At 31.7% G+C, this 26,771-nt stretch overlaps 1 protein-coding gene across 1 annotated transcript; it reads right to left on the reverse strand.

Moving 5' to 3' along the window:
• Positions 1–8,642: 8,642 nt before the first annotated feature.
• Positions 8,643–11,570, reverse strand: LOC133317645 (protein SCARECROW). The gene is made up of 2 exons (XM_061519506.1): positions 9,526–11,570; positions 8,643–9,093 (listed from the first exon to the last, which is right to left on the reverse strand). The coding sequence occupies exons 1-2, from the start codon at positions 11,568–11,570 to the stop codon at positions 8,643–8,645; spliced, it is 2,496 nt and encodes an 831-aa protein (XP_061375490.1).
• Positions 11,571–26,771: the final 15,201 nt, after the last annotated feature.

The raw sequence follows: 26,771 nt of genomic DNA on the forward strand, positions 1-26,771 counted from the left end.
GGACATCCAAAGATGACAAATAATTATGATAGGGGTATGCATCATTGCCAAATTATGTGAAATTTTTATAGCATCATTATAGTTAATGTTGTATATTAATGGATCCCCAAAGGTGAACATTGATATGCATTGAAGTTAGAATGTTTGAATCTGTGAAGTATGTTAGTATGTGACATGTATGACTCAAAGCATTAATGTTTTAAATGTTATTCCTCGCAGTACCGGTTGCTACACATTCCATGTTCTCAACTGTTGCAGTTTTTAATGGGCTGAACCTCTCTGAATGGAAAGAGCAAATCCAATTTTACCTTGGGGTAATGGATATGGATATGGCTCTTAGAGAAGAGGAACCTGGTGCTATTACTCCTGAAAGCACTGAGGATGAAAGGGACCATTTTAAGAACTGGGAAAAATCCAACAGATTAAGTCTGATGTACATGAAGATGAGCATTGCAAGCAACATTAAGTCAGCTCTTCCACAAACTGAAAGTGCCATCGGAATGATGAAACTTGTGGAAGAGCGCTCCCAAACCGCAGATAAGTCTCTTGCTGGGACACTTATGAGTACACTAACCACCATGAAGTTTGATGGTTCGCGTACTATGCATGAGCATGTTATTGAAATGACAAGCATTACGGCAAAATTAAAAGCATTGGGAATGGTTGTGGATGAGAACTTCCTGGTGCAGTTCGTATTGAACTCATTACCGTCTGAGTATGGTTCTTTCCAAATGAACTATAATACCATGAAAGACAAATGGGATGTGCATGAATTGCACAGTATGTTAGTTCAGGAGGAAACCAGACTTAAGAATCAGGGAGCTCATTCTGTCAATTATGTAAAGCATCAAGAAGCTGAAAAGTATAAAGGTAGGAAGCATGAGAAGAAAGGAGGAGGAGAAGGACCCCTTAAAGTGAACGAGGCCTCTTCTTCTAAAATCCATAAGGCCAAATGAAAAGTTTGTCTTTATGGGCAATAGAGTGAAAGTTCCGGTAGAAGCGGTTGGGACGTATCGTTTAATTCTCGACAGTGGATATCATTTGGACTTATGTGAAACTTTATATGTCCCTAGTATATCTAGGAATTTAGTTTCAATTTCCAAACTTGATGTTGCTGGATTCTCTTTTAAATTTGGTAGTGGTAGTTTCAGTTTGTACAAGCACAATTATTTGATTGGTAATGGTACTTTATGTGATGGATTATATAAATTATGTCTTGATAATCTTTATGCTTAAACGCTTATGACTCTGCATCATAATGTTGGTACTAAACGTGCCTTAATTAATGAGGGTTTCGCTTACTTGTGGCACAAACGTTGAGACATATTTCCAAAGAAAGGATGCAAAGATTGGTAAATAATGAAATCCTTCCGGATTTAGACTTTACTGATTTAAATGTTTGTGTGGATTGTATTAAAGAAAAACAAACAAAACACACAAAGAAATGAGCCACAAGGAGCACTCAGCTTCTTGAAATTATACACACTGATGTATGTGGTCCGTTTGATGTTAATGCCTTCAATAAAGAAAAATATTTTATCACTTTCATTGATGATTATTCACGTTATGGTTATATCTATTTGCTGCATGATAAGTCTCAAGCTGCAAATGCTTTGGAGATTTATATTAATGAAGTTGAAAGACAATTAGACAGAAAGGTGAAGATTGTCAGGTCTGATAGGGGTGGTGAATATTATGGAAGGTATGATGAAAGTGGACAGCATCCGGACCCATTTGCTAAATTTCTGGAAAAGCGTGGTATTTGTGCTCAATACACAATGCCTGGTACACCGCAACAGAATGGTGTATCAGAAAGGCGTAATAGGACCTTACTGGATATGGTTAGGAGTATGTTAAGTAATTCTTCTTTACCTGTTTCATTGTGGACTTATGCTCTAAAAACTGCCATGTATGTATTGAATATGGTTCCTAGTAAGTCAGTTCCAAAGACTCCTTTTGAACTTTGAACTGGAAGGAAACCTAGTATAAGACACCTGCATGTTTGGGGTTGTCAGGCAGAGATTAGATATTACAATCCGCAAGAAACGAAACTGGATGCAAGGACAATCAGTGGTTATTTCATTGGCTATCCAGAAAAATCGAAAGGGTATAGATTTTACTGTCCTTATCATACTAAAGGATTATTGAATCCGGAAATGCAAGGTTCATTGAGAATGGTGAAGTTAGTGGGAGTGAAACACCACGTAAAGTGGATATTCATGAAGTGAGAATACAAGTTCCATTGACTTGTAGCTCTAGTAAAGTTATTGTTCCTCATGCTATTGCACCAATCAATAATAATTGAGGACGAATTGATGATCCCACTACTCATGAAGAAAACATTGTTGATGAACCGAATGAACCCATAGTAGAAGAACCACAACAAATAGCATTAAGAAGATCTCAAAGAGAAAGGAGACTTGTTATTTCTAATGATTATGTGGTATATCTACAAGAGTCTGAATTTGACATGGGTGTTCAGGATGATCCAATAACGTTTTCACAAGCCATGAATGGAGAAAATGGTGATAAGTGGTTAGATGCCATGAAAGATGAGTTAAAATCTATGGAACAGAATAAGGCCTGGGATCTTGTTGAGTTACCAGAAGGGTGCAAGAGAGTTGGTTGTAAATGGGTCTTTAAGACCAAACGTGACTCTCATGGTAACTTAGAACGTTACAAGGCTAGACTAGTTGCAAAGGTATTCACTCAGGAAGATGGCATTGACTATAAAGAAACTTTTTCACCGGTTTCAAAGAAAGATTCTTTAAGAATCATTATGGCATTGGTGGCTCATTATGATCTAGAGTTACACCAAATGGATGTGAAAATTGCCTTTCTAAATGGAAATTTAGATGAAGATGTGTACATGGACCAACCAATGGGGTTCATAAAAAGGGTAAAGAGCACATGGTGTGCAAACTTAAGAAGTCAATATACGGACTTAAACAAGCTTCACGGCAATGGTACCTTAAGTTTAATGATACTGTTGTTTCTTTTGGATTTAAAGAAAACATCGTTGATCAATGTATATATCTGAAGATCAGTGGGAGCAAGTTTATCTTATTGATTCTGTATGTTGATGATAGTTTGCTTGCAACTAACGATCTTGGTCTTTTAAATGAGACTAAGAAGTTTCTCTCTAGTAACTTCGAAATGAAAGATATGGGTGAGGCAGCTTATGTGATAGGAATAGAAATATTCCGTGATAGATCACAAGGACTGTTAGGTTTGTCTCAGAAAGCATACATTAATAGAGTTCTAGAGAGATTCAGAATGGAAAACTGCTCATCATCTCCAGTTCCAATTCAGAAAGGAGATAAGTTTAGTCTCATCCAATGTCCTAAAAGTGAATTGGAACGAAAAGAAATGGAAGCAATTCCGTATGCATCATTAGTTGGGAGTTTAATGTATGCTCAGACTTGTACGAGACCAGATATTAGCTTTGCAGTTGGGATGTTGGGTAGATACCAAAGTAATCCCGGTATGGATCATTGGAAAGCTGCAAAGAAAGTTCTGAGATATTTGCAAGGAACTAAAGGTCACATGCTTACTTATAGAAGGTCTAACAACCTTGAAGTGATAGGATACACAGATTCGAATTTTGCAGGATGCGTAGACACAAGAAAGTCTACATGTGGTTACTGTATCTTTTAGCTGAAGGAGCTATATCATGGAAAAGTGCAAAGCAGACTGTAATAGCTGCGTCCACTATGGAAGTTGAATTTGTGGCATGCTTTGAAGCCACGATTCAGGCTAAACTTTATTTCAGGGCTTGGATTGGTCGACAATATTGAAAAGCCGCTGAAAATTTATTGTGATAATTCCGCAGCAGTCTTCTTTTCTAAAAACGACAAATATTCCAAAGGTGCTAAACATATGGAATTAAAGTACTTTGCCGTTAAAGAAGAGGTTCAGAAACAAAGTGTCTATAGAGCATATTAGCACCGATCTTATGATAGCTGATCCCTTGACGAAGGGATTACCGCCCAAGACATTTACTGGTCATGTATGTAGAATGGGCATTATGTCAGCTAGTGAATGATGATAATTATTATTATGTATTAAGTCTTGACACTCTGAGCTCATTGATGAATATATGTTTCTGAATTGTCTTGTTTTCAATTTATGTATGCATGCAAGTATATGTGATGATATTGAAAATATTTGTGGTCCATAATGAAGACATTATTATTGGACATAATGTGTACTTCCTATTAAAGTATCATGTTAGGAAGAAGAGTCAATATAGTGGTACATGGAAGGGACTATGCCGACTTGATAGCATACAACCGCCATGACTCATGTTGATTTTATTTCTAATAATGAATTATGATGACGTCAATGTATGGAACCTTTAGCCTAGTAAATGCGCATTATAGTGAATGTTAATTAAATCATGAAGGGACATGAGCCAAGTGGGAGAATGTAAAACTATTTGTGTCTCATATGTAACGTGTGTCAATTGATTTAATTAATAATAAAGGAGGCTTTATGGTAATTGACATTTCGCATTAATGGTAATTGACGTTTTGACGTTTCGCATTAATGGAAAGTTACAGGGAGTTACTTAAAACTCTATAACTGGTGACATGGTTCAGTTACGTAAAAGAAAAACTTGTGAGTCTCTGATAACAGTTCTCTCAGAATTTCTCTCCTTCATTGTCTTCCCATCATAGTTGTATCCAATTCCTGTCAAAGAAGATACAAGAAAAGCATAGGGTAAAGGCTCTGAGAAACGACGTTCCATCATCAAAGTTCTTCCGCACTAATGGAGAAAGGTACACTCTTATGTGAAAACCATGAATTCTAAAGATCCCCTTTCATGTTCTTGAAAGATTACTGATGAACATGTATTACTAATTTATTGATGAAATTACTTACAAATTGTATATTAATCTTTATTTGAATTTTGTTGCAGGGCTTGACAGACACTTAACAGTACGTGCTATGATCACATGTTTTGTTTAAGATACTTGTATTTGAATTTCAAACTCAAGAGAAGAGACTTAAAAGATTAAAAGATGAATTATGGAATCAGCTGAGAGAAACCACAAAAGATAAATTTGGTTTGCACGCGGACTGCAGTTCAAGGGTCGGGCTCTAGTGGCTGATGAAGTCATGAGTTCGATTCATACGAGAAGCATTTTGGGGTCTGTGAGAAAAACTTTCTCGCTCCAAACCACGAAGGGATTAGTCTCATTCTATGAGTGGGGACACCTGAGTTTACTCAAAAAAAAAACAAAAAATTGGTTTTCACATAAAAATCAATAAATTGGATAATCATATGGTTGGTTAATGAGGTTGAATCCAAGCATGTGGTCTAGGCATGCATTCAAAACAAGACCCAAATCAAGCATGCTATATAATCTACCCAGCTAATGCAAAAGATGGTTGGAATTTAAGTCTAAGTAGTGAAGTCTCACATTAATTAAAAATGGATTAAGTGAGTATCATATAAATAGAATAATCCATAAACCTAACGTTTTAAGATTTTAGGTTGAGATATTGGTATCGAACCTCTTCTTGTGGTGAATTGTTGCTTGCCACAATGACAAATGACACCCTACCTAATTTCTGAATTTCCAAACTTTCAACCTTGTTAAAGTTTTCCCCAATTTTTCACTTCTATATAATTAGAAGACAGTTCAATATGTAATAACCAAAGTCTGTTGAAGCTGAAATGTTGCATCCTCAAACAAAATCAAGAATAAAGACACCAACATTATTGTTGAAGGACTTTAAAAATTTTAAATAATGTAGTGTGTGGAAAGTGATATACTCATGCATAAGTTTAGTGATGAAGTCACTTAAGTAATGGCTGAGAACAGTAAAATATTGATAACTATGATGTTAAAGTACTTTAACTAATGTCTATGTTGTTAAACTAACTGGAAAAAAGGTCTGAAGCAGAAGGAAATGTGATTTTTCAGCCAACTGGCTTCTTTAACTTGAACATTTGATTTTAAAAAGGACAATGTAATTATGGTTAGCATGAATAGAAATGGAACAAATTTGATTAAAAAAATGGAGAGAATCAAGAATGAAAAATTGGTAATAAAATCTTTGGTGACTCAAACTCTAACCATGAGATTAATAAATGTGCACAGTTCACACTTCACATAATTGAATGATTCCTAAACTACTCGGTAAAGAGGCATAAGGCTATATGAGCCATTTACCAATTAAGACAATAGGAAAGACAAAACTATACATCATTATAGTGTTCAACTGGTTTAGGTTATTCAAAATAGCAAACAAAGAGAAAACTTCAAATAATTTGCAAATATATTGGTTGAGTGTACTTTGAAGAGAGTAAGGTGATGAATTACTATGCAAATCAAGTGTTGTTTTTTGGTTCTCAAATTATTTTCAATGCATTTTAGGAAAAAAGTACTTGTTGGTGCAAAATGCACACCAATGGAAAAATGAGGGAAATCTGTGTTTGAAAAGTGGATGCAATCAATAATGAAGTTGATGAATAGATAAACAATGCAAATTAATAGTAAAATGAAAGAATAAAATCCAGTCTTAGATACGGTGGTCCTTAAGATAATTTGCCTCTCTATGGTGCCTAAGAGTGAATGACAATTGTCAACCAAGATAAAACGAATTACCTCTATTTGTTGACGACACTCTCAAACAAATAGCATCAGCGGTTGCAACCTTCGTTTGAACAACATCACAAAATGAATGCAAAGATTTCAAAAAAATATTAGAAATCATAAAAGTAACCAGTTTATTCTGATTTTCTTCCATATTTATAAACCATGATAAATAATGCCTATTAGCGGTGAAGAGTTGTGTCTATTCACAATGAAAAGACACATTTCTTCACACTCAACTTCTTATTCATAACATTTGAATTCTATAACAATTGTAATAGTACTTACAATACGCTTAATGTGTTTTTTCTCTTGAACGTTTAGAAAAACTCACAATATAATTTTTATAGGCTTTTTCTCAAAATTAATTAATAGAAAAAATTTGTAAACTTTTATATTAAATTTATTTTTCAAAGTTATCATAATTTTTAAGAAAAAATTTTAATTTTTAAAAAAAAAAATAGAATCTTAATTTTAAATTTAATTTTTCAAAATTCAATAAAACATAATTAAATCTTTCAAAAAGGAATTTAAAATTTAAAATTTAAAATTAACTTTTTCTTTTTCATATCAAAAATCAAATCTTAAAAATCTATTTAGATTTAAAATAAAAAAATTCTATCTTTCTCGCTTAGTTTTCAAAAAGGACATGATCAGCATTCACCTCATCGAATCATTACATGAAATTGTAAAATTTTATCTTACAACTTTGCATGACGATTTTATTATGTTCATTTCTTCAAATTCATCACAGTAAATTCGACAACAAATTTTCGAAAACTAAAGATACTATTATATTATAACCAAAATAAAGATACTATCAAATATCTTGACTTCACTTGTTTATTATTATCAAAACTAGACAGAGTTTGAAATCTAACATCAAGCATAGATCTTAAGATGCTATTTGGATTTGTAAATTGTAAATGAACTATAAGATATTAAGCCTTAACAATAATCGGAATATACTCTATACAAACTTTATGAGCATATGAACTGATACTTATAGTAGTACCGAACAAAGTGAAACAGCATTTGAAATTACTCAACTGAAAAATGTTAAACATATAAATTCAGTCCTATTACCTAAAATGAAAAAACAAATCACAAAGGAATAAGAGTTTGACATGGATTAAAGATTTAAATATTTTGTTTAAAAGCTTAAACGCAAGTGGCACCATATTTTATTTATTTATTTTTTTGGATTACTTGTTATTGGGTTCAAACTTCAAAACTAATTGAGACTGTTTCCTCAACCTTGGCTTACCTTCTCCCTTCTATATTAAATATTTTTACGAAATTATTATTATTATTAATTGGGATCAATCAGGTTGAGAAGCCATTCAAATCACTTTACGAACCAAACTAAACAACCAACAATGGTCAATTAGTGGTAATAAAAATTGAGTTTAGTATGTACTTTCAAAGAATATAAGCTTATGTAAATTCACCCCTTATAACTATATACTTCAAAAAATACATAGTTATAATATGAAAGTTTTTTTTTTCTCTCTCTCTACGTCAACCTACAAAGTCTGAAAAAAAAAATTGAATAGAGAGAAAAAAATAAACAATCTCCATATTATAACTATGTGGGACATAGTTATAAGGAAATAGTTTTCCCATAAAAATTTCTGTAAACAATAGTGAATAACAGCCAATACTTGTAATCAACTCTAAACATTTAGTGAGAAAACCAGCAACTAATAACCAACTCACTAATTAAGGCTATATGGGTACCCATAAAATTCAGAATATCATAGTAACATCCTAATAAGTTCTCTCAATGAAAATACTAACAGAAAAATCCTCAAGTGCTCCCTAAGCAAGAGAATTTTCTCACTTTATATCATTAAATGTGTACCACTTCAACTACATGGTAGTGCTTCTAACTTTAGCTATATATTTAATGCCATTACTTGAAAGTGGTACACATTTAGCAAGAAAAAAAAAAATCACATGCATGCCTTGGAAACACCTAACAATCTCTCTTTTAATTAAGGAACAGAGGGATGCTACAGAAGATTAAAATCAAATTTAGTTAATGGATGAGCTACTATGAAAGGGAGGTCTCCAAGCTGAAGCAGTAAGCAAGCAAAGGTCTTTCCAACCAAGTTTAAGGATACCATTGTCCTCCACTAAGGTATACCCTTCAGAAGGGAACATCCCAAGGAGTAAACTAGCTTGTGTAGCAGCATTACCAGCCAGTGAGATACCTCTAAAACCACACTGTTGAAGTTTTTCCCTCCAGTTATGGAACTTGAGTTCTCCAGTCCTTGATGGCCCTCCAACTGCAAGAACATTACGAATCTCCCTAGAAAGTAGTTGCTGTTCCACCACATGTCTCTCCTCACTTTCTTCCCCATAGCTTGAACCAAGGGAATCAAAAAGTGCTGAATAGTAGTGTATGGCTTCCACAAACCTTCCTAAGAAAGAACCAGCATTGCTCAGGTCTTGCTCTACCACTGTCACCACTTTAGGAGCCAGTCTGCATAATACAATTAAGTCCCATGCAATGAATTCAGAAGCTATCAGAAATTATTTACATAGAAAAAACAAAGAAAAAAAGAAAAAAGCCAATGTTAGTAATCATAACATGAAAGCCATGTCTTTCAGAACTTTCTATATAGTATATACATTATGTCCATTAATACACACACATATATATATATATGCAGAGTAATTGACAACAAGACATAATCATTGTTTCCAATTTAGCTTAGAAAAGAAAAAAAGGCAGACATAAAGTGAATGCTAGAGTCTATAAAGGTGAAAAAAAGTTTTGGGAATTCTTTCATGAAAAGTACTATTTCTATATATCCACAAACTAAACAACCACTAAGCTCATATATCAGCTATATAACTCATGAAGGTGTAAATTATATATTATACATGAATGCAACACCTAAAATTTACCAACCTCTGCAAGAGCCACAAAGTGTTTGTGTCTGAACCAGTGACATCGTAGAGGGAATGTTGCAACCAATGAACAGCAACAGCTTCAGTCTTGCTAACATTGAGCCTCTCAGGGTCAAGGTTCCCAACTTTTTCAGCAACGGGAAAGAACTCAAAGGGAAGGCCAAGTTTATTTGCAAAATCAGATAAACGCTTACCCGTAGCTTCAAGTGCTTCCATGGAGGTACCAAGTCCAGTGAGCTTCACATAAGGGGGTCCACCAGGTCTTGAAGCCAGAATGTGAAAGAGACCAGGCCATTGCAAACCTTGCATTATATCCAGATCTATGATGTGCACCCTCTCTTCCCTATCAAATGCTTCTTGAATTGCTTGGTTTGCTGTGAAATGTGAGAACTTCACAAAAGGACTAATCCCATTGAAGACTTGGAAAGCTGATGCTACCTTGTGGCTATGATGGGTATGTGGAAGTGTTGCGTATATTCCCAAGCATGAACTCACTAGTCTTGCTGATATGGCTTCAGAGAAATATGCTGCTACACGTTGTGCTGATGTACCAAATGGCGTGGAGAGTTGGGAAATCTCTAACAGCATCTTGTTTGCATCTTCTAGATTCTCAGCTGAAACTGCTTCTGCACACTGAAGAAGCAAAGTGAGGAGGTGCAACCCTTCTTCATCTTTCTTCTTCTGTTGTTGCATCTCCTCTTTCTTCTTTCTTGTTACCACCATTTCAGTGCTGCTAGCTGTTGCTGCTGCTGCTGCTGCTGCTGCTGCTGAGAGATCTTCCTCTTGATTAATCTGAGGGTGGTTTTGATTTTCTTGCTGCTGATGCTTCTCTTGTGGTGGAGAATAACCCTGTTGTGTTGATGGTGGTGAAGGTAAAGTAACCAATGAAACTGAAGGGTTATTGTTGTTGTTGCCATGGTGGTGGTGAGTGGTGATTGGAGGAGGAGGAACAACCCAATTGGACAACATATGTTGATTCATAACAGCAGAACCTGATGAATCTGTGAAATGCAAATTGGGAGGAACAATGCCATGATTCATGAGCTTCACTGAGGACATAGGATTAGGCACAGTTTCATTGGTCCTTTTTGAGTTTTGTGAGGTGGTGGACTCAGTGAGAAGACGAAGCCTATATTCAAGAACCATAGCAAGGTTTGGGTTGCAAGGATATATAATCTCCCTCACGTTGTTGATAAGCTGAGGAATGGAAACACTGTTTGAACTGTGGATAAGATCCTTCAATATACCATCAATCCAATTACCTGAGTTGTCTTCCATGGAAGGAGAAGAAGAAGCAACCACGTCAACAATGTTACCACCACTTATAGTACTGCTACTACTGTTTCTGATGTTGTTATTGTTGTTGTTGTCTCTATTTCTTTGGCTTTGAGATGGAAACAGTGGCAAACCAGAGAATCCACACACTGCAGGTACAGGGTTGTTGTTCTGGTCTTGGCTTTCAAGTCCTTGAAAATGATGGTGGTGAATGGTAGTAGCAGAAGGTATAGAGATAGCAGAAGCAGAAGAAGAAGGTAGAAGCATAGTGGAGTAGTTGGTTGTGACCGTCACAGTGGGGTAATTTGGAACACCAACGTTATCTCTTGATGAAGTATTATTATTATTATTATTATTATTATTGATGGTGTTACTGTTATTATTATTACTATTACTATTATTATTATTATTATTATAATCATAGTTACAAATACCTGCGGCTAAGGTTGTTGTTTTGACCCCTTTTTCTGCTGTTATGTTGGTGGTGCTTCGGCGAGGAAACCTAGGATAATCAATGGTTGTGGTGGAGGAAGAGTTGTATTGTGGTGGTGGTGGTGGTGGTGTGGGATGAACTACTTCCATCTCAGAAGCCATTCTCTTTCTCACTATTTTTCGGAGCTGCTGAGGCATACCATGTTGTTGTTGTTGTTGTTGAAGTGTGTGGTGTTCTTCACCACTCATGTTGCTGTTGGAGTTAGAGGCACTTGTTGTTAAAGGACTATTACCACTTCCACTTCCGTCTTCACCATTGAACAAAACACAAGCAGCCATTTGGGGGAGCAAAATAAGATTGGAAAATTTTTGAACATGTGATGCACTTTTTCTAGGTGAAATAATTAAGGGGGGGTATTATATATATTATATAACATAAGTTAAAACAAATCCATGTGTGTGTGTGTGTTTGTGTTTTTTTTTTTTTGTCAAATTTGTAAGAAGCATATGCTAAGTTATTACAAGCAGATAACGTTGTGAAGATTGGGACAGTGGCTATAGGATTCCCTCTCTCTCTTTTTTTCTAACACGGTTCTCTATGCCTTTTGCCTTTTGGATGGTTCTGATATCTCCCATCCATGGGGTGCAAAACAAGAAAAGGGAGGAAGAGGTGACACTCGTTACGGCGGTTAGCTCTTCGTCCTTGTGCATTTTGATTTTATTTATATGTTCCTAAGCATAATGTTGTTATTATTATTATTATTTATTATTATATGATGTTACCATATGATATGATATGATGCATGGAATTTAAACTAGCTAGTCAAGAGAAGGGTAGAGGAATGGTGGTGGTGGGTAGGTATTGTACAGTTGTGGTCGGAAAATTATACAAAGTGAAAAGCAATTTGAGGGAAGATATTTTATCTACGGTTTCGTCGTCTTCCAAGCCAACCTTATTACAACGTATAAACACAATTTGCTAAACCCTATTCACACTTTCCAATGTTCTCCAATTTATTTAAATTTCATTGAACATAAATGAAACTAGGGGGGGGGGGTTCAATTTGGAATTACAATGATACTATATTGCAGCTTTATAACACCTTTTGTTATAAAGTTTATTTTCAAAGACACTTGTAACATTCCGAGCACCGATAACAGTGAAGAGTGATTGTTGTAAAAGGACACAAAAAATGAATGGCTTCTAACAGGCTTTCAATGGAGTACATGAATGAATCGAATCAACACTCGGAAGAGAGAAATTTTAGAGATTGTGCAGGTATGGGACTGTACAGTTAGGGATAATTTATAAGAATTAATTGGTACTAAATGCATCTATTTTTCGATAGTCCAGAACGGAAGAACTCTATAGTTAAACGTGTTTAACTTGGAACAATTATAGAATGGGTGACCTCATGGAAAGTTTTCATGAAAAATGTACGAGTGAGAATAAAGCACGCTGAAAAGTCTCGTATTAGTGTGTGAAGACATTTTATGTTTGAGGACATAGTATCTTCCAGAACCCTAAAGTCCATCCTATAACAGGACGAACATAAACCCCTTATATTATACTCTAAGAGATACAAATCTTGATAAAATATATTTTCATTATTTTCCCAACCCTCAAAGGAGAAACATTTTTTTCCTTTTTAAATTTATTGTTTCTCTTATCACAGAAGATAAATTTATTTCCAACAATCTTGAAACTACGTCATTTTGAGGTTTCAGGAAATTTATAAGTATTTTGGTAAAATTAATATATCTTTTATTAATTCCTTCAACCTTCGAACCGACATAGTTTTAGAGTTCCATGAGATAATTTTATCTCCTGAGACATTTTTTCCTTTATTTAAAGTATATAATAATGTTATGCATTATTATTTCTCATATTACATGAGATTAAATTATCTCATGCAACATAAAAACTATATTTTTCATGGGTCTAATATTTATGTTATTACTTCAGAAAAAAATATTGTCACAGTAACATAAAAGTGAGTAAATTTTATTAATTTGTTCTCTCTTTTCTTTTTATAACAAGACTCACTCATTTTATTTTATTTTGTCAGCGGGGTAAAAAAAAAAAATTTGCAGCAAATCTTGATAAATTATAAATAAAAATATTTGATTAAAATGTGAATTGGTTAACAGAAAAAGAGCGAGAATTGAAAATATTGTTATTACGATTATAAAAATAGAAAAAGCGGGAGAATAGGGGTAGTGACGCAGTGAACGAGGCGAAGGAGCTGTCAAACCTCAGTTCCCAAAAATCTAAATCGTAGCGTTTGACATTTTGCTTTCAACCGCGGCATCACCCACAGCTTTTTTCTCTTGACTTCTTCCCATTATTTCCCCTTTTTTTTTATTATTTATTTGGTGCCATTAACATATTTTGTCAAACCAACCACTGCAACGGACACATTGCCGAAAAGCTGGCAGCAAAATCAATGAAGAAAAAGGAAGGTGATCACATCCATAGTTCCTCCTCTAACTTTTCAAAAAAAAAATTAGAATAATGTTTTTTTTTTTATATACATCATTTAGAATAAGAGTATTAGAATAATGTTACTCCCCACATAATTTTAGTTTTTTTTTTTTGTGTATATGAAGTACTTTTTTCAAGAAAAGAAAAAGAATCTGTTGATATATTTATTAATACTGAATTTTTAAAATGTATAAAAAAAGTTTGTTTAAGGAATATAATTAAAAATTAAATAAAATTTAACGACAATTTTTAATGAGAAATACAATAATTTATACTTTTTGTGACTTTTTTAAGAACATTTTGTTTTAAAATTGGGTTTGATGTTTGTCTTTTTAAATGACATAAGTTTATGTCATTTTAAGAGAGAGATAAATACAAGAAATAAAAATTATGAGGAAAAAAGTGAGTGATTTTTTTAATTTAAATTTTAAATAAAAAAATTTATTTTTATTAATTTCACAGTATTATAATGATAACATGTGATAAAGAAAATATTACAAATGATTATATTTACAAAAACTAAATAACAAACTTTTTTGAGTTTTATTAATCTCATTTAAAAGAAATAAATTATCTCATGTCATAGAGATAAACTTGTGGGCTCCACCATCTGAAAAAAAAGATGACACAATTATCGAGTGATGTGTAGGAGATAAATTTGTCTCATGTAACATAAGAGTAGTTTTTTTCCAACTTTTTTATCATATGCATAAAGAATTAAAAAAATGTTTACCAAAAAAAAAATTAAAAAAATATTTTAATCCTTATTTAAACTCTAGTATTTCCTTTTCTTCTTTAACCCTGTCCAAAGACAGACTCGTACATTTATGAAACGACGGTTCGCTTCACGTGTCTGCCTTTATATCGTAAATTATTGTTCGAATTGAAAACTATTAATGAATCTTGGTCAGATGGTTGGAGCCTTGGAGTTGGAGGTAGACCGGTCAAAATTTGCCTGAGGATTAAAATAAAAATTCTAATATTTCTTGAACTAAATGGTAAATAAATCAATAAATTGGAGTATGAAATGTTATCTTTAAGGTTGATTTTTCTACGGTTAATGTTGATAAATTATTTATACTGAGTTTAAAATAATATCGTTTTGGGATAAAAATCACGGTATTTTTCTAATTATAATTTATTTCAAGAATTATAATAGTCTTTCTCATTATAACTTTTTAATCTTTTAGCCCAAATTGATGTCATTTTTGAAATAAATATAGATAACTTTTTTTTTGGGTAAATGATAACTTTTCTACTTTCACTGTTGTATTTTTTTATATTTAAAATAGAAAAAATTATAAAATTCCCCTATGATTTTATTTTAAATCACTTATTCCTTGTATATTTTTTTCTTAATTACTTAATCCCTATGATTTTTCAATCCAAACTCATCGTTAACACCACACCGTTATAAAATCAACTGATCTATTTACTTTACCCTTCTTAAAAAAATAAAAATATATTGAAAACTTGCAACACTTACAAAAAAAAGTTAAAAGTAAATAAAATAAAAATTAAAAAAAATATCAAATATGTCTAAATCATGCAAAATAAAATAGACCAGGACAAAAAAAATAGAAGAAAAAATAAAATCAATATATTGAAAACTCATAACAGCAACCAAAAAGACTAAAAGTAAAAAAAAAATCATAAAAAAGGAAATAGACTGGAGAGAAGAAAAAAATATAAGAAAAAATAAGACAACAAATAAATAGAAAAAAAATAAATCAGTATTGTAAGTTTCTAACATGTTTGATCTTATTTTTTCTTCTATTTTTTCCTTTTGTTCCTCAGTTTAGTTTCTTTTTTTTATTTAGATGTATTTGTTCTTTTTCTTTGTTTTCATTTTTTTCAATTTTAATCTTTTCTATCACTGTTAAAAGAAATAAGAGAAAAAACAAAAAAACAAGATAAACAATAAATAGAAGAAAAAGAAATTAGCTTTGTAAGTTTCCATCATATTTTATTATAATATTTTTTTCTTCTATTATTTTTGTGCTCAGTGGTAACCTATGATGTACAGACACTGACACAGGACACGATACGACACGCCGACACGTTAATTTTAAAAAATAGCATATTTTGACACGTAGGGACACGTTTTGATATTAAATAATATTTTTAATATATATAACATAATTTATATTTAATATAATCCATAATAGGTCATATAACCAATCAAATATTTAAATTTCATAATATAAATATAAACAAAAATAATTTTTCGTACCTTGTTAATTTTTCATGTCAAATTTCATAATAGAAAAAAATTGATTTATAAATGATTTTTTCTATTTTTAGTTAATAAAATAAAATTAAGACTAAAGAAAAATGTGTCTGAGCGTTAATCACGTGTCGAAAAAAGTTGACTGCGTGTCAAAAAATGTGTCGAAGAGTTGACCATGTATCATAAAATATTGATCGCATGTCAAACGCGTGTCAGAGCGTGTCCATGTCTGACATGTGTCCGACACGTACAATTCACAAAAAAAAATGAGTCAGTGTTTCAGAGGTGGTGACACCCCATTTCCGGAGTTGACAAGTCACACTTAAATAAAATAAAATAAAAACAGATAAAATACAGTCATCTATTATTATCAAACTAAAAATCAATTCATTACAATATTATCTTGGATACTTAAATTTCAAGTACATTGTTTTTTAGTCACTCACTCTGACTTCATACAAAGTTCACAATATTTCACAACAAAAAACGTCATCTAGGAAAAGGGATCAAGTAGTTCCAGGTCCACTGTCTTACTTCTTTTTACCTGAAATGAAATATCCGGCTGGGGTAAGATTTGAATCTCATTAAGTAGCATGCTATGTTGGAAAAAAAAAATTATTTAGCTACATTGCCAAGAGCCTCAGAACATGCTATGTTGAAAAAAAAATTAATCACTATGTACAGAGCTGGCAATTCAAGTCAATACGACTTCACAACACGAACACAAATACATTTAACATAAACATAACACGAATTTAAAATTGGGTTCAAATTTTTGACATGAATACGATCTATTTATTTTATTAGTTGACACGATACGATATGAATAACCCGCAATTCAAAGTGTATCACTTATTATGAGGGTTGACATAATATGGATAACCTATCAATCCCAAATTATGCTACTTATAATATGGATTAATACGATACGATAAGACGTGAATAAATTATTTAAGACACGATACAACATGAATAACCAATTAAAAAATTAATGCGGGCCAAATTTGAATTTGCAGATTGATACGCGACACGACATAAATATTTTCTGGTCATTTTTTTTCAACCCATACACATACAAATTTTAAAATGGATTGACCTCAACGCAAATCTTTTGTTTCGTATCAACGGATCATGTTAAAAATTGCCACCCAATATATATATATATATATATATATATATATATATATATATATATATATATATATTACGATAGTCAAATGTGAAATGAACCATTTGTCCTTTAGGTGGTGTTTGGTTGGGAGCTTTTCAGCGGATATCTATCTTTCTCAAGTATGGCTTTTAGAAACACCATGTTTGTTTCAACGTTTTTCACCAAAAACTCATCTATCCAATTTATATGGATTTATGAGAAACATAGATATCCGCACTGTTTAGAAACCCAATTTGAAGGTGGGATTTTTCGGAAAACCGGTTATCTGGCTTTTAATGCAATGTTGATTTCATAAAGTTACCTAATTTTCCCAGTAAAGTTTTTCCCCACCAAACAACTTTTTTTTACATTTTTCTACCTATCTCACTTTATCTATCTTTCCAATCATTTCTCTATCTATCTCATTTCCCTACTATTCCAAAAAAAATTCCTGAACCAAACGTCCCCTTAATAAATTAATCGATTGATCTTAGCAGGCAGCACAATAAAAAAGCCCAAACATGCTTAACTGATTATTCGACGTAGGATGTCCATCACCATAAAACTTCAAAATGTCATAACTTTTGACTCGGGTATTCAAATTATGTATTTTTCATTCCACATAAATTTTTGAGATCTACGTAATGACATCTCATTTGATATATTTTATCTCCCACAAACATAGTTCAAATTTGACCATAGTTCTACAATCACAAGATTGTTTAAACTCGGAAGCTCTCGAGTTCTTTCTGAACCAACATCATGAGCTACAGTATGTGCCATCGATTTCTTGGCCTAGTTTCCCACGGTTATCCTATGAGCCAACGATTTTTTCAGCAACAAGTTCCGTAAGAATAAACTATTATCTATTGTTGCCTGTGTGCATTGATGGAGATAAAACCACGGTCGTTATTTGTTATTATTGGATAGTTGAAAAATAAGAAAAGGAATTAAATAACATTATTCACTTAGATAAAACGTGTCAATAAATGGCATGTGTCGCAGCTCATGGTTTTGGTTCGAAAAGAACTTAGAAACTTCTAGGTTTAAACGTTCTTGTGATTGTAGAACTATTATTGCAAATTTGAACTATGTTTATGGAAGATCAAATATATCAAATGAGATGTCATTGTGTAGATCTCGAAAAAATTATGTGAACTTTTTTTTACCTAATTTGGATATCCGAGTCAAAAGTTATGATATTCCAAAGTTTTACGGTGATAGATTGCCTATATGATGTTGACATGGCATTAATGATGATAGCATTAATGATGATAGTACCAGTGACGGGACTAGTCTCGCCAATACCAATTACGTGTTTAACTTCGTTAATTTGAAAAAATTTATCCAATCAATTTTAATTAGGCAATTTTTTTTCCCAATAGTCTTAGAAGGGTGTTTTTGCCTAATATAAAAATATTACTTTGTACATTTAAGAAGGAAATAAGCACTCGCAAATCAACAAAATTATGCAATGCATCCTTACATTAGATGGGTCATAATTAAGGGTGTTCATCAACCAATCCAAACCGATTCAAACCGCAAAAATTGAATCGAAAAACCAATAATCAAATAAACCGAAAACCGAAAAATCAAAAACCGAAAAAAAACTGCAAATTTTAATTGGATTGGATCGGTTTTCGGATGGGTTGATGAAAACCGATCCAATCCAAACCGATCCAATTTATTAATTTTCCTCTACCTACTTGTGCTTTTTCCTAATCATAGCCCAAAAATTTCTAAACCCAAGACCTGTTAACCCATCAACTACATCCAAGAAAAAATATAATCATCAACAAAATTTCATCTGTGTAGGCTTCATATCTCATTGCCCAAAAAAAAACTATATTATTATTTACTGATGCTTTTGTATTTCAAAAAAAATAATTTACAATGCCAATATATATAAAAGATGTTATTTTCACAATAATCATGAAACAAATTTGATGATTTTCAAAAAATCGAAAACTGATCCAATCTAAACCAAAAAAATTGGATTGGATCGGATCGGATTTGAAAAAAAATTCAAACCGAATGAATGATTAAATAATCAAACCGAAGGTATTGGATCAGATGATTTTTGCTTTCAAAACCGATCAAATCCAGACCGCGAACACCCCTAGTCATAATGCTCAGTTGACGCATGAGAGTTTATTAGATAGGAGTGAGTGTATGTATTCGATACTTCCCAATATTATCTTTGAGAATGATTTAAAGCCTTAATCTTGGACATGCTCTGAACAGAATTACCTCTCGTGAAAGATACATGTGGTTTATCCAAAATAATAATAATATAAGATTTGCATCAAATTTTTTTACTATCATTCTCTTTGAATGTGAAAAAAATAAAAATAAGAGAAAGTTAACGAATATTGATTTAATTAGCAAGATTAAATTATGTTAAGTAAATATTTTATGGTTAATTTTTTTTGTTAAAAGAGTATTTATATTTGTAATTTTAAATGAGATGAATAATTTTGTGTTATTTTAAGTGAAACTATTATATTTTGGTGGACTTTTATCTTTTCTTTCTCCATAATATTCTATTCTTCTTTTTTCTCCTAAATTTGTGGAGGAGTGAGAAGGTAAAAATCTATCAAAATATAGTAGTTTCAATTAAAATAATATAAATTTGTATTTTTAACAAACATTTTTTCCTAAATAAATATCTTCGTAAATCATTACTTTATGATATGCTTAATTTTAACATGAGTCACACTCTTGCTAAAATGAGCAAACTTTATATAAAAAAAAAAAAAATGAGAGTATAACAAATTCTAAATTTTAAAGCAAGAAAAAAGGCAAACGTCTCTCACTAAAAACAAATATTCAAAATTTTTCTTTTGTCCTTATTTGGATTCTCTCTCACGAATAGTAACTATGGCACTGTTTTAAACGAGCTAAAAGGTGAACGCCTTTATATGGATGAAAAAAAGGTAAATGTCTTTTGAGTTTATCATAGACTCATAGTACATTGTCCCTCGATATATTTTACTACAGACCATTCTCGTATCGCGTGCCATACCAATTAACAATTTTTATTTTTTTAAAGTTATAATTTTTTTTTAAAAAAAATTTATTGTTTCGAAGTTAGGAACATGTAACTTTATAATATTTATAATTTTTTTTCAGAATTACATATATTATAATTAAACCACATTTTCAAGCCAAAATTTTAAGGTATTAAAATTTAGTAAATTTTTTTTTGTCTTAGATGTAATCTTATTCAACTTAAATCGAACTAATTAAATCAATAAATAATATTTAGAAATAAAATACTAAAGTTAGATTTATAATTCTTTTTATTTATATAATTCTCATTTAATTTTTTTCTAATCAATATAGGAATTCGTTGTTCGTATTTTTATTCCCAGCATTTAATTATCTTTACATACGAGAAATTCTTAGGTCGACGTGTTTGAGCATAAATAACATTGTTTAAGTTATTTAGAAATTTATTTATTTTAAAAATAATTTTATAATTTGTTGAAAAGAATCCTTACGGTTATATAATTTTTCATAATTTTTTTTAATATTATATAAATCATTTAATATAAAACAACTTTACATGTGAGATATGCTTGGAAACTTACCATAAAGTGACCCACTATGCTATTACTTTCCACCCCTGTAGAATAATGTGGCTGCAACAGTGTCAGTGTGAGTCAGAAAAAGTTAGAGCACGTGAGACACAAACACACAAAAGAGCCGAATTTCTCCGTAGAGTTTCTTATCCAGTCAATGTCACGATTGAAAAAAGAACAGTGTTTTCGTACAGATTTTCTACGCAAATAAACTGTTTTAGTTATTTATAAGAGTCGCAAATAAACTGTTTTAGTTATTTATAAGTGTTATTGTTTGATAAAAAATTTATTTAAATATCATGCGAATATTATTTTTTATCAAATTGTTACGTAATTCGATACACCTGATAATAAATTACGTTAGCTAATAATTTTGTGACACGTGACATATTTTTGTAGAAAAAATTGACTAGATGAAGTTCGCTACTAGTGGTAGCGAATTTGGTACACAATATGGTCACGTGTCACGAAATCATAGACAAACGTAATTCGCTACCAGTCGTAGCAAATAACGTCGTGTGACAGTCCGATAAAAAGTACTGTTCGAGTGACATTTAGATAAAAAATTTGTTAAATAGTGACACTTTGTTTACTGTTCCCTTTCTTCCTCGTTTTAAACATCTAAGTTAAAAAATTGTATTTGGGTTATACTTGTAGCGGATTAATATTTTTTTATGTGGTAAGAAATAATTTTATTTTCAACATATACATAAAAATATGTGGGATTATATGGGGTCAGATAAAAAGAAAAGAGAGAACAATAAAATATGGATCTCACATACTTTTATGTGTGTGTAAGAGATGATTTCATCTCCTACAACATGAGAAATACTAATCCCCCTAATTTTATGTATAAATGTAGGGAGAACATTTTTTTCATGTTATAAGGACTTATTTCCCCTAATTTTATGTATAAATATCCGTGCAACATTTTCTTTTATCTTTCTATTTTTTTAATATATGTGAGCCCTATATAAAATGTGTCTATATCATGAGAAAATTTTCTCCTATTATATGAAAAAAATGAAACCCATGAATATATATAATTTACATTATTTATCACATTTTTCTTCTTTTATCCCTTTTTCACTTATTTACCATAAAATGATTTTTTATTTTAGGAAACACACATAAATAGTAATATCAAAACATATATAAGCATATAAAAATGATGTAAGTAATTTATAATTAAATGATTAAAATATTAGAGTGTGTTCCTCCATTAATACTTTGTGACTAAGCATGCACTATATTTATTGATGCATGACTCAATGTCTGAACTATTGCATCAATGAATGTTATATACCTTGTTATTAAAGAAAATTTTAAAAGAAGGTGAAGGGCATCAGCTTGTCTACATAAAGAAATAGAGACTTTTGTAAAAGGATAGAAGAAGTAACCTAAGCTTAGAGATATTGTGAGAACCCTCTAAAGAGAAGTTTGAGTGTGAGATCTTTTCAGAAAATAACTTTGATACCACCTTTGTTGATGAACTTTGAGTGTAAACATTTGGTTATACTAGGGAAGTTTGATCCTTGTAATCCAGTTATTTCTTTGTGTGGCTCGACTTGTAAATCATAGGCCGACCTCTAAATGACAAGCTATGGGCTTTACTACCCGACTTGTGAACCATTTTTGCGCTGATTGAGGGACCTCGTCCCAACAGTGGTATTGGAGCCCGAGTTCAAAGATTTTTGACTAAACGAAATGGAGACTGATGAAATATCTCATGATGGAGACATGTTCAAACTTACTGCAGATAACTTCTTGGAGACTAATGATGAAGGACCATGTGTTCTGCAAAGACTTATACGAGCCCATCCTCAATACTGAGATGCTTGAAGGAAAGAACGAAAAAAATGGGAGATCTTGAACAGAAAGGTTGTGGTCATAATTAGAAAGTACATTGACAAAAGCCTTTTTGAGCATATATCTCTGTTCACCAATGTGCATGAGTTATGGACGAAATTGGAGTCCATGATACAAAAGAAAACTCCCAGGAACAGTCCGCCGTCGAAAACTTGATATATGCAATAAACTCGACTTGGCATATGCTGTTGGAATGATGAACCAATATTTGTCGAATCCCGTAAAAGAACTCTGAGAAGTTGTTAAATGGATTTTCAAGTACATTAGAGGAACTTCAAGCCCATGCCTCCAATTTGAAGATTTAAAGTTATACCGGAAGGCTTTATGAATGTTGATTTAAGGGGGAGATGCAACTCAAGAAAGTCGACAATGGGCTACTCGATGACATTAGAAGAATGAGTGTCTCTTGGCAATCAAAATTGCAGAACTGTGTTGCACTTTAGACGACCAAGGTCGAATACATAGTAGTGACGAAAACTTGCAAGGAGATGATGTGGATAAAGAAGTTTCTCATTGCACTCAATCATGAGTAAAACAAGGTACGAGCTGAAGTGTGATAATTAGAATGCAATTCAACTGATGAAGAACTCGACTTATCCCTCACGCACAAAATACATTGATGTAGGTATCACTAGATCCAGGGTGTGGCGGAAGATAGACAACTCGAACTCATTAAAGTGCACACTAACCTGAATTGGTCCAAGATGATGATAAAGTCAGTGCCAGCAAGGAGGTTTGAAGATTGCTATCAAGGTGCCAAGCTGCTGGACTCGACGCATTAAAGTCGAAAGGGAGAGATTTGTTGGAGTGTATCTATCATTAATGCTCGGTGGCTAAGCATAATTTATTGGTGTATGACTCAACGTCTGAACAATGACCTCAATGAACATTACCTAATTATTAGAGAAGATTCTAGAAGAAGATGGAGGACCTCACCTTGCCTACATAAAGAAATAGAGACCTCTGTAAAAGGAAAGGATAGAAGCAAGTAACCTAAACTCAGAGGGCGTTTGAGAGAGGAGAAATTTTTTTATGTCTGAGAATTATGATTACCGAGAATATACTGAGAAAGTGAATTTTCCAAGAATGTAATAAAAAAAACTGTTTGGTAGGTCAAAATATTAATAGGAATATTAACTTAAGTATACTTATTCTATGTTTCATTGATTGTTAAATATTGTTGGGATTGTGGAGTGATTTTACAAAATTAACCTTTACCCATACTTTTCATCTTTCTCTTTTTGGTGATTCCTCTCTAACATTTATCCCTCTCAACATTTTCCGGCGACTTAATTAGACCCTCGCACGTAATAACCGATTTGGGGAGTCAAGCCAGCTACACAACAATTGTGGGTTTGTGTAGACAAAAATCAAATTCAACTAAACCAGCAGCGGCAGCTATTCAACATTAACCCACACCATTTTTAGAGAAAACTCAAAAGAATAAAATTGATATATTTTTGTGTATACTTTTTGTTTTTATATTCCAAAGCTTTGAATAGAAAGCCTTCGCAGAGGTGGTCGATAATTGGTGATGGAAATAGGTTATGAAATATCGATGTTAGAATTATGAGAGAGAAAAGAAAAAGTTAGAATTATGAGAGAGAAAAGAAAAAGAGAAAGAGCAGAGGAACATGAAAGAGAGGGCACGATCCAACAAAGGGTAAAAAAAATCCCTAAAAAAAAAGTTAAATTTGTCCAAGAAATCGGATTCAACAAATACCACATATTTTGTGGTATTTCTTGATGGTATTTTCATCTTTATTTTGTACTACAATGAAAATGCTGGATAATCTGGAATCATCGGAAAATTTTTGCAACACCTCTACCAAACGGCAGGTTAATTGGAATCTCAAATGAGCTTTTTTAGGATTCTAAAAAATATACACCTACCAAACAGTTTCTTAGAGATATTATGAGAATCCTTCGAAGAGAAATTTGAGTGCGAGACCTCTTTAAATTTTTTTTTATAACCACCAATTATTGATGAAATTTGAGTGTAAACCTCTACTGATTTTAGGGAAGCTTGATCCTTATAATCCTATTATTTGATGAGAAAGAATATTCTCACTACCAAAATTTTTCACTACTAACTTACTACCTATTTAATCACTATTAGATTAATATTTTCTCCCTCTTCAAAACTTTTTAATATTATCTCTCTTTAATCTAATAATGATGTGATGAATAATAAATTAGTAGTAAAAATTTTTGATAGTTAAAATATCCTCAATCTTATTTGTGAGAAAAAGGATTTTCTAGACTTCCTATGATTTTTATTCTTTTGTAGCAGAGGATGTTTTTTACTACCCGAGCATTGAACCACTTGCACGATGATCGAGGGACGTCATCCCAACATAAAATCCTCCTAGTTAATGTAATGCTTTAGACCGGTATGTTAGAGTTACACTATTCACGGGGCTCAACACCTATGGTCCCATCTCCTCAAGATTTTTCATTTATGATCAAAATTTAATTTTGACAGGTTATTCATTCCGCTGAGATATTTTCTTTTTGGTGGTTCATTCTGCTGAGATATTGATCAATAAAATTATTGATTCTCTCGGTGGATCACGAGTTAAAACAATTGAATTAAATTTATATAAATGTAAAATTAAAGTAATATGACAAATAAAATAATATAAATTTAGTGGTAAAATAAATATAAAAAAAAGCCATTGCTATTGATGTTGCTTCGGCAGGATCGGATGTTGTGGATAAAGTTGCTATGCTATCAAATAATTTTAGTTATGAGAATTGAGTAATAAAAAAAAAGTTTTAATTCAATCCTTAACGTGTCATATTTGAGAAGAACTTAAAATCTTTATCTCTGAAAAAGTCGAAAAGTAGAAATATCGAAGAAGCTTTAGAGGTCGTTTGTTTTATCTTTTAGAAAAAGTAATTTTTATCACTTTCTTATTTTAGAAGTACTTTTTACAAAAGTTAAAGCTATTTATATTTTTATAAAAATATTTAGTTTTTGAAAAAAAATATTTGACTTTTGATTTCTGTTTTTTTTTTAAGTTAAAATTTTTAGTTTCTGAAAAAAGTAAATTTTTGACTTTTTTTTGTAACATCTATTTTTTAAAAAACAGATATCCAAACGAATTAAAAACGAAAAATACTTTTTTTCTTGAAAAAAAATAGCTTTTGAAGAAAAAAAAAACTCGTCCAAACAGATCATTGATTCAATAAAAAATAGTAATTAGGTTATGTTTAAAAAAAAAATTACTATGCCCCCGAGTCGTCATTGCTGACATCAAGACAAAAATTGATTCTGACCCTGATTTGCCCAGTTGCTCCATGTGCTCATAATTGATTTTGATTAATCATTCATAAATGATTAAGTGAGATTTTCTCATCTCACTTTCACAACAGCAAATAGTTATTTTTCTCACAGGTATGATCAATCAATGTGTTGTGGTTGCGGGAGCATTATATAGGTTATTATGAGAGATAAATCATTTTTTTCCTCTAATTTTAGATGCATGATTCAATAATTATTATTTATTTCTCTTGCTTGTAAAAGATAATTTATTCTGAAATTTTGTAAAGAATCAATTCAAATCAAAAATTTAAGCTAGAGAGATCTGGTGACCACTTAGTTATGAAAGCTCTAATATTATATTAAAAATTAATATTCAATCTAAAAATTTAAATTATTAGTTCAGATTATATTAATAATTTTATATTTCTCTAACAGATCCATAAAAAATAATTCCAAAACATCAAATTATTCATGTGAAATTAAATAATTAACATAATATAAAAAATTTAAATAAATTATTTTGATAATTTTTTTTTTTTTTACGATTAAGTATGCAATCATTTCTCTAAGACTTTTATGACCATAACTCACTTAAGGGATCTAAATCTTAAATTATACCTTAATAGATTGGTTAAAAAATGTTTGATTCATGTTTGTTTAGAGGTGTTTACCTGGACATGGTTATTTTTGTGTTTGAGCTAATAAAAATCAGGTGCACCCCTCTGCGTTCATGTGGACAAGAGGGGTGATGTCAATGGCGAAGCCATAACATCTTCTGAAAGGGAACAAAATTGCAAGTGTAGTGTAAGTTATAATTAATAATATGTTAAAAAATAACATATGCCACACTCCGACGCTGAGGTTAATATATGTAAGAAATTTGGAGGATATATATAAGATGCATATTTATGTATATTACGAACGAGAGTAAAATAAAAAGCTCTGCTTACATGT

The sequence above is a fragment of the Gastrolobium bilobum genome, unplaced genomic scaffold, assembly GCF_033153095.1.
Source record: "Gastrolobium bilobum isolate Gb01-03AN ecotype WA unplaced genomic scaffold, APGP_CSIRO_Gbil_v1 utg356, whole genome shotgun sequence".
Classification (NCBI taxonomy): domain Eukaryota; kingdom Viridiplantae; phylum Streptophyta; class Magnoliopsida; order Fabales; family Fabaceae; genus Gastrolobium; species Gastrolobium bilobum.

Excerpts from the sequence above, each read along its gene's own strand:
- LOC133317645 (XM_061519506.1), bottom strand. The coding sequence starts at position 11,570 with ATGGCTGCTTGTGTTTTGTTCAATGGTGAAGACGGAAGTGGAAGTGGT. Across the intron at positions 9,094-9,525 it reads ACTTTGTGGCTCTTGCAGAG|ACTGGCTCCTAAAGTGGTGA; the intron begins GTTGGTAAATTT and ends TGTATTATGCAG.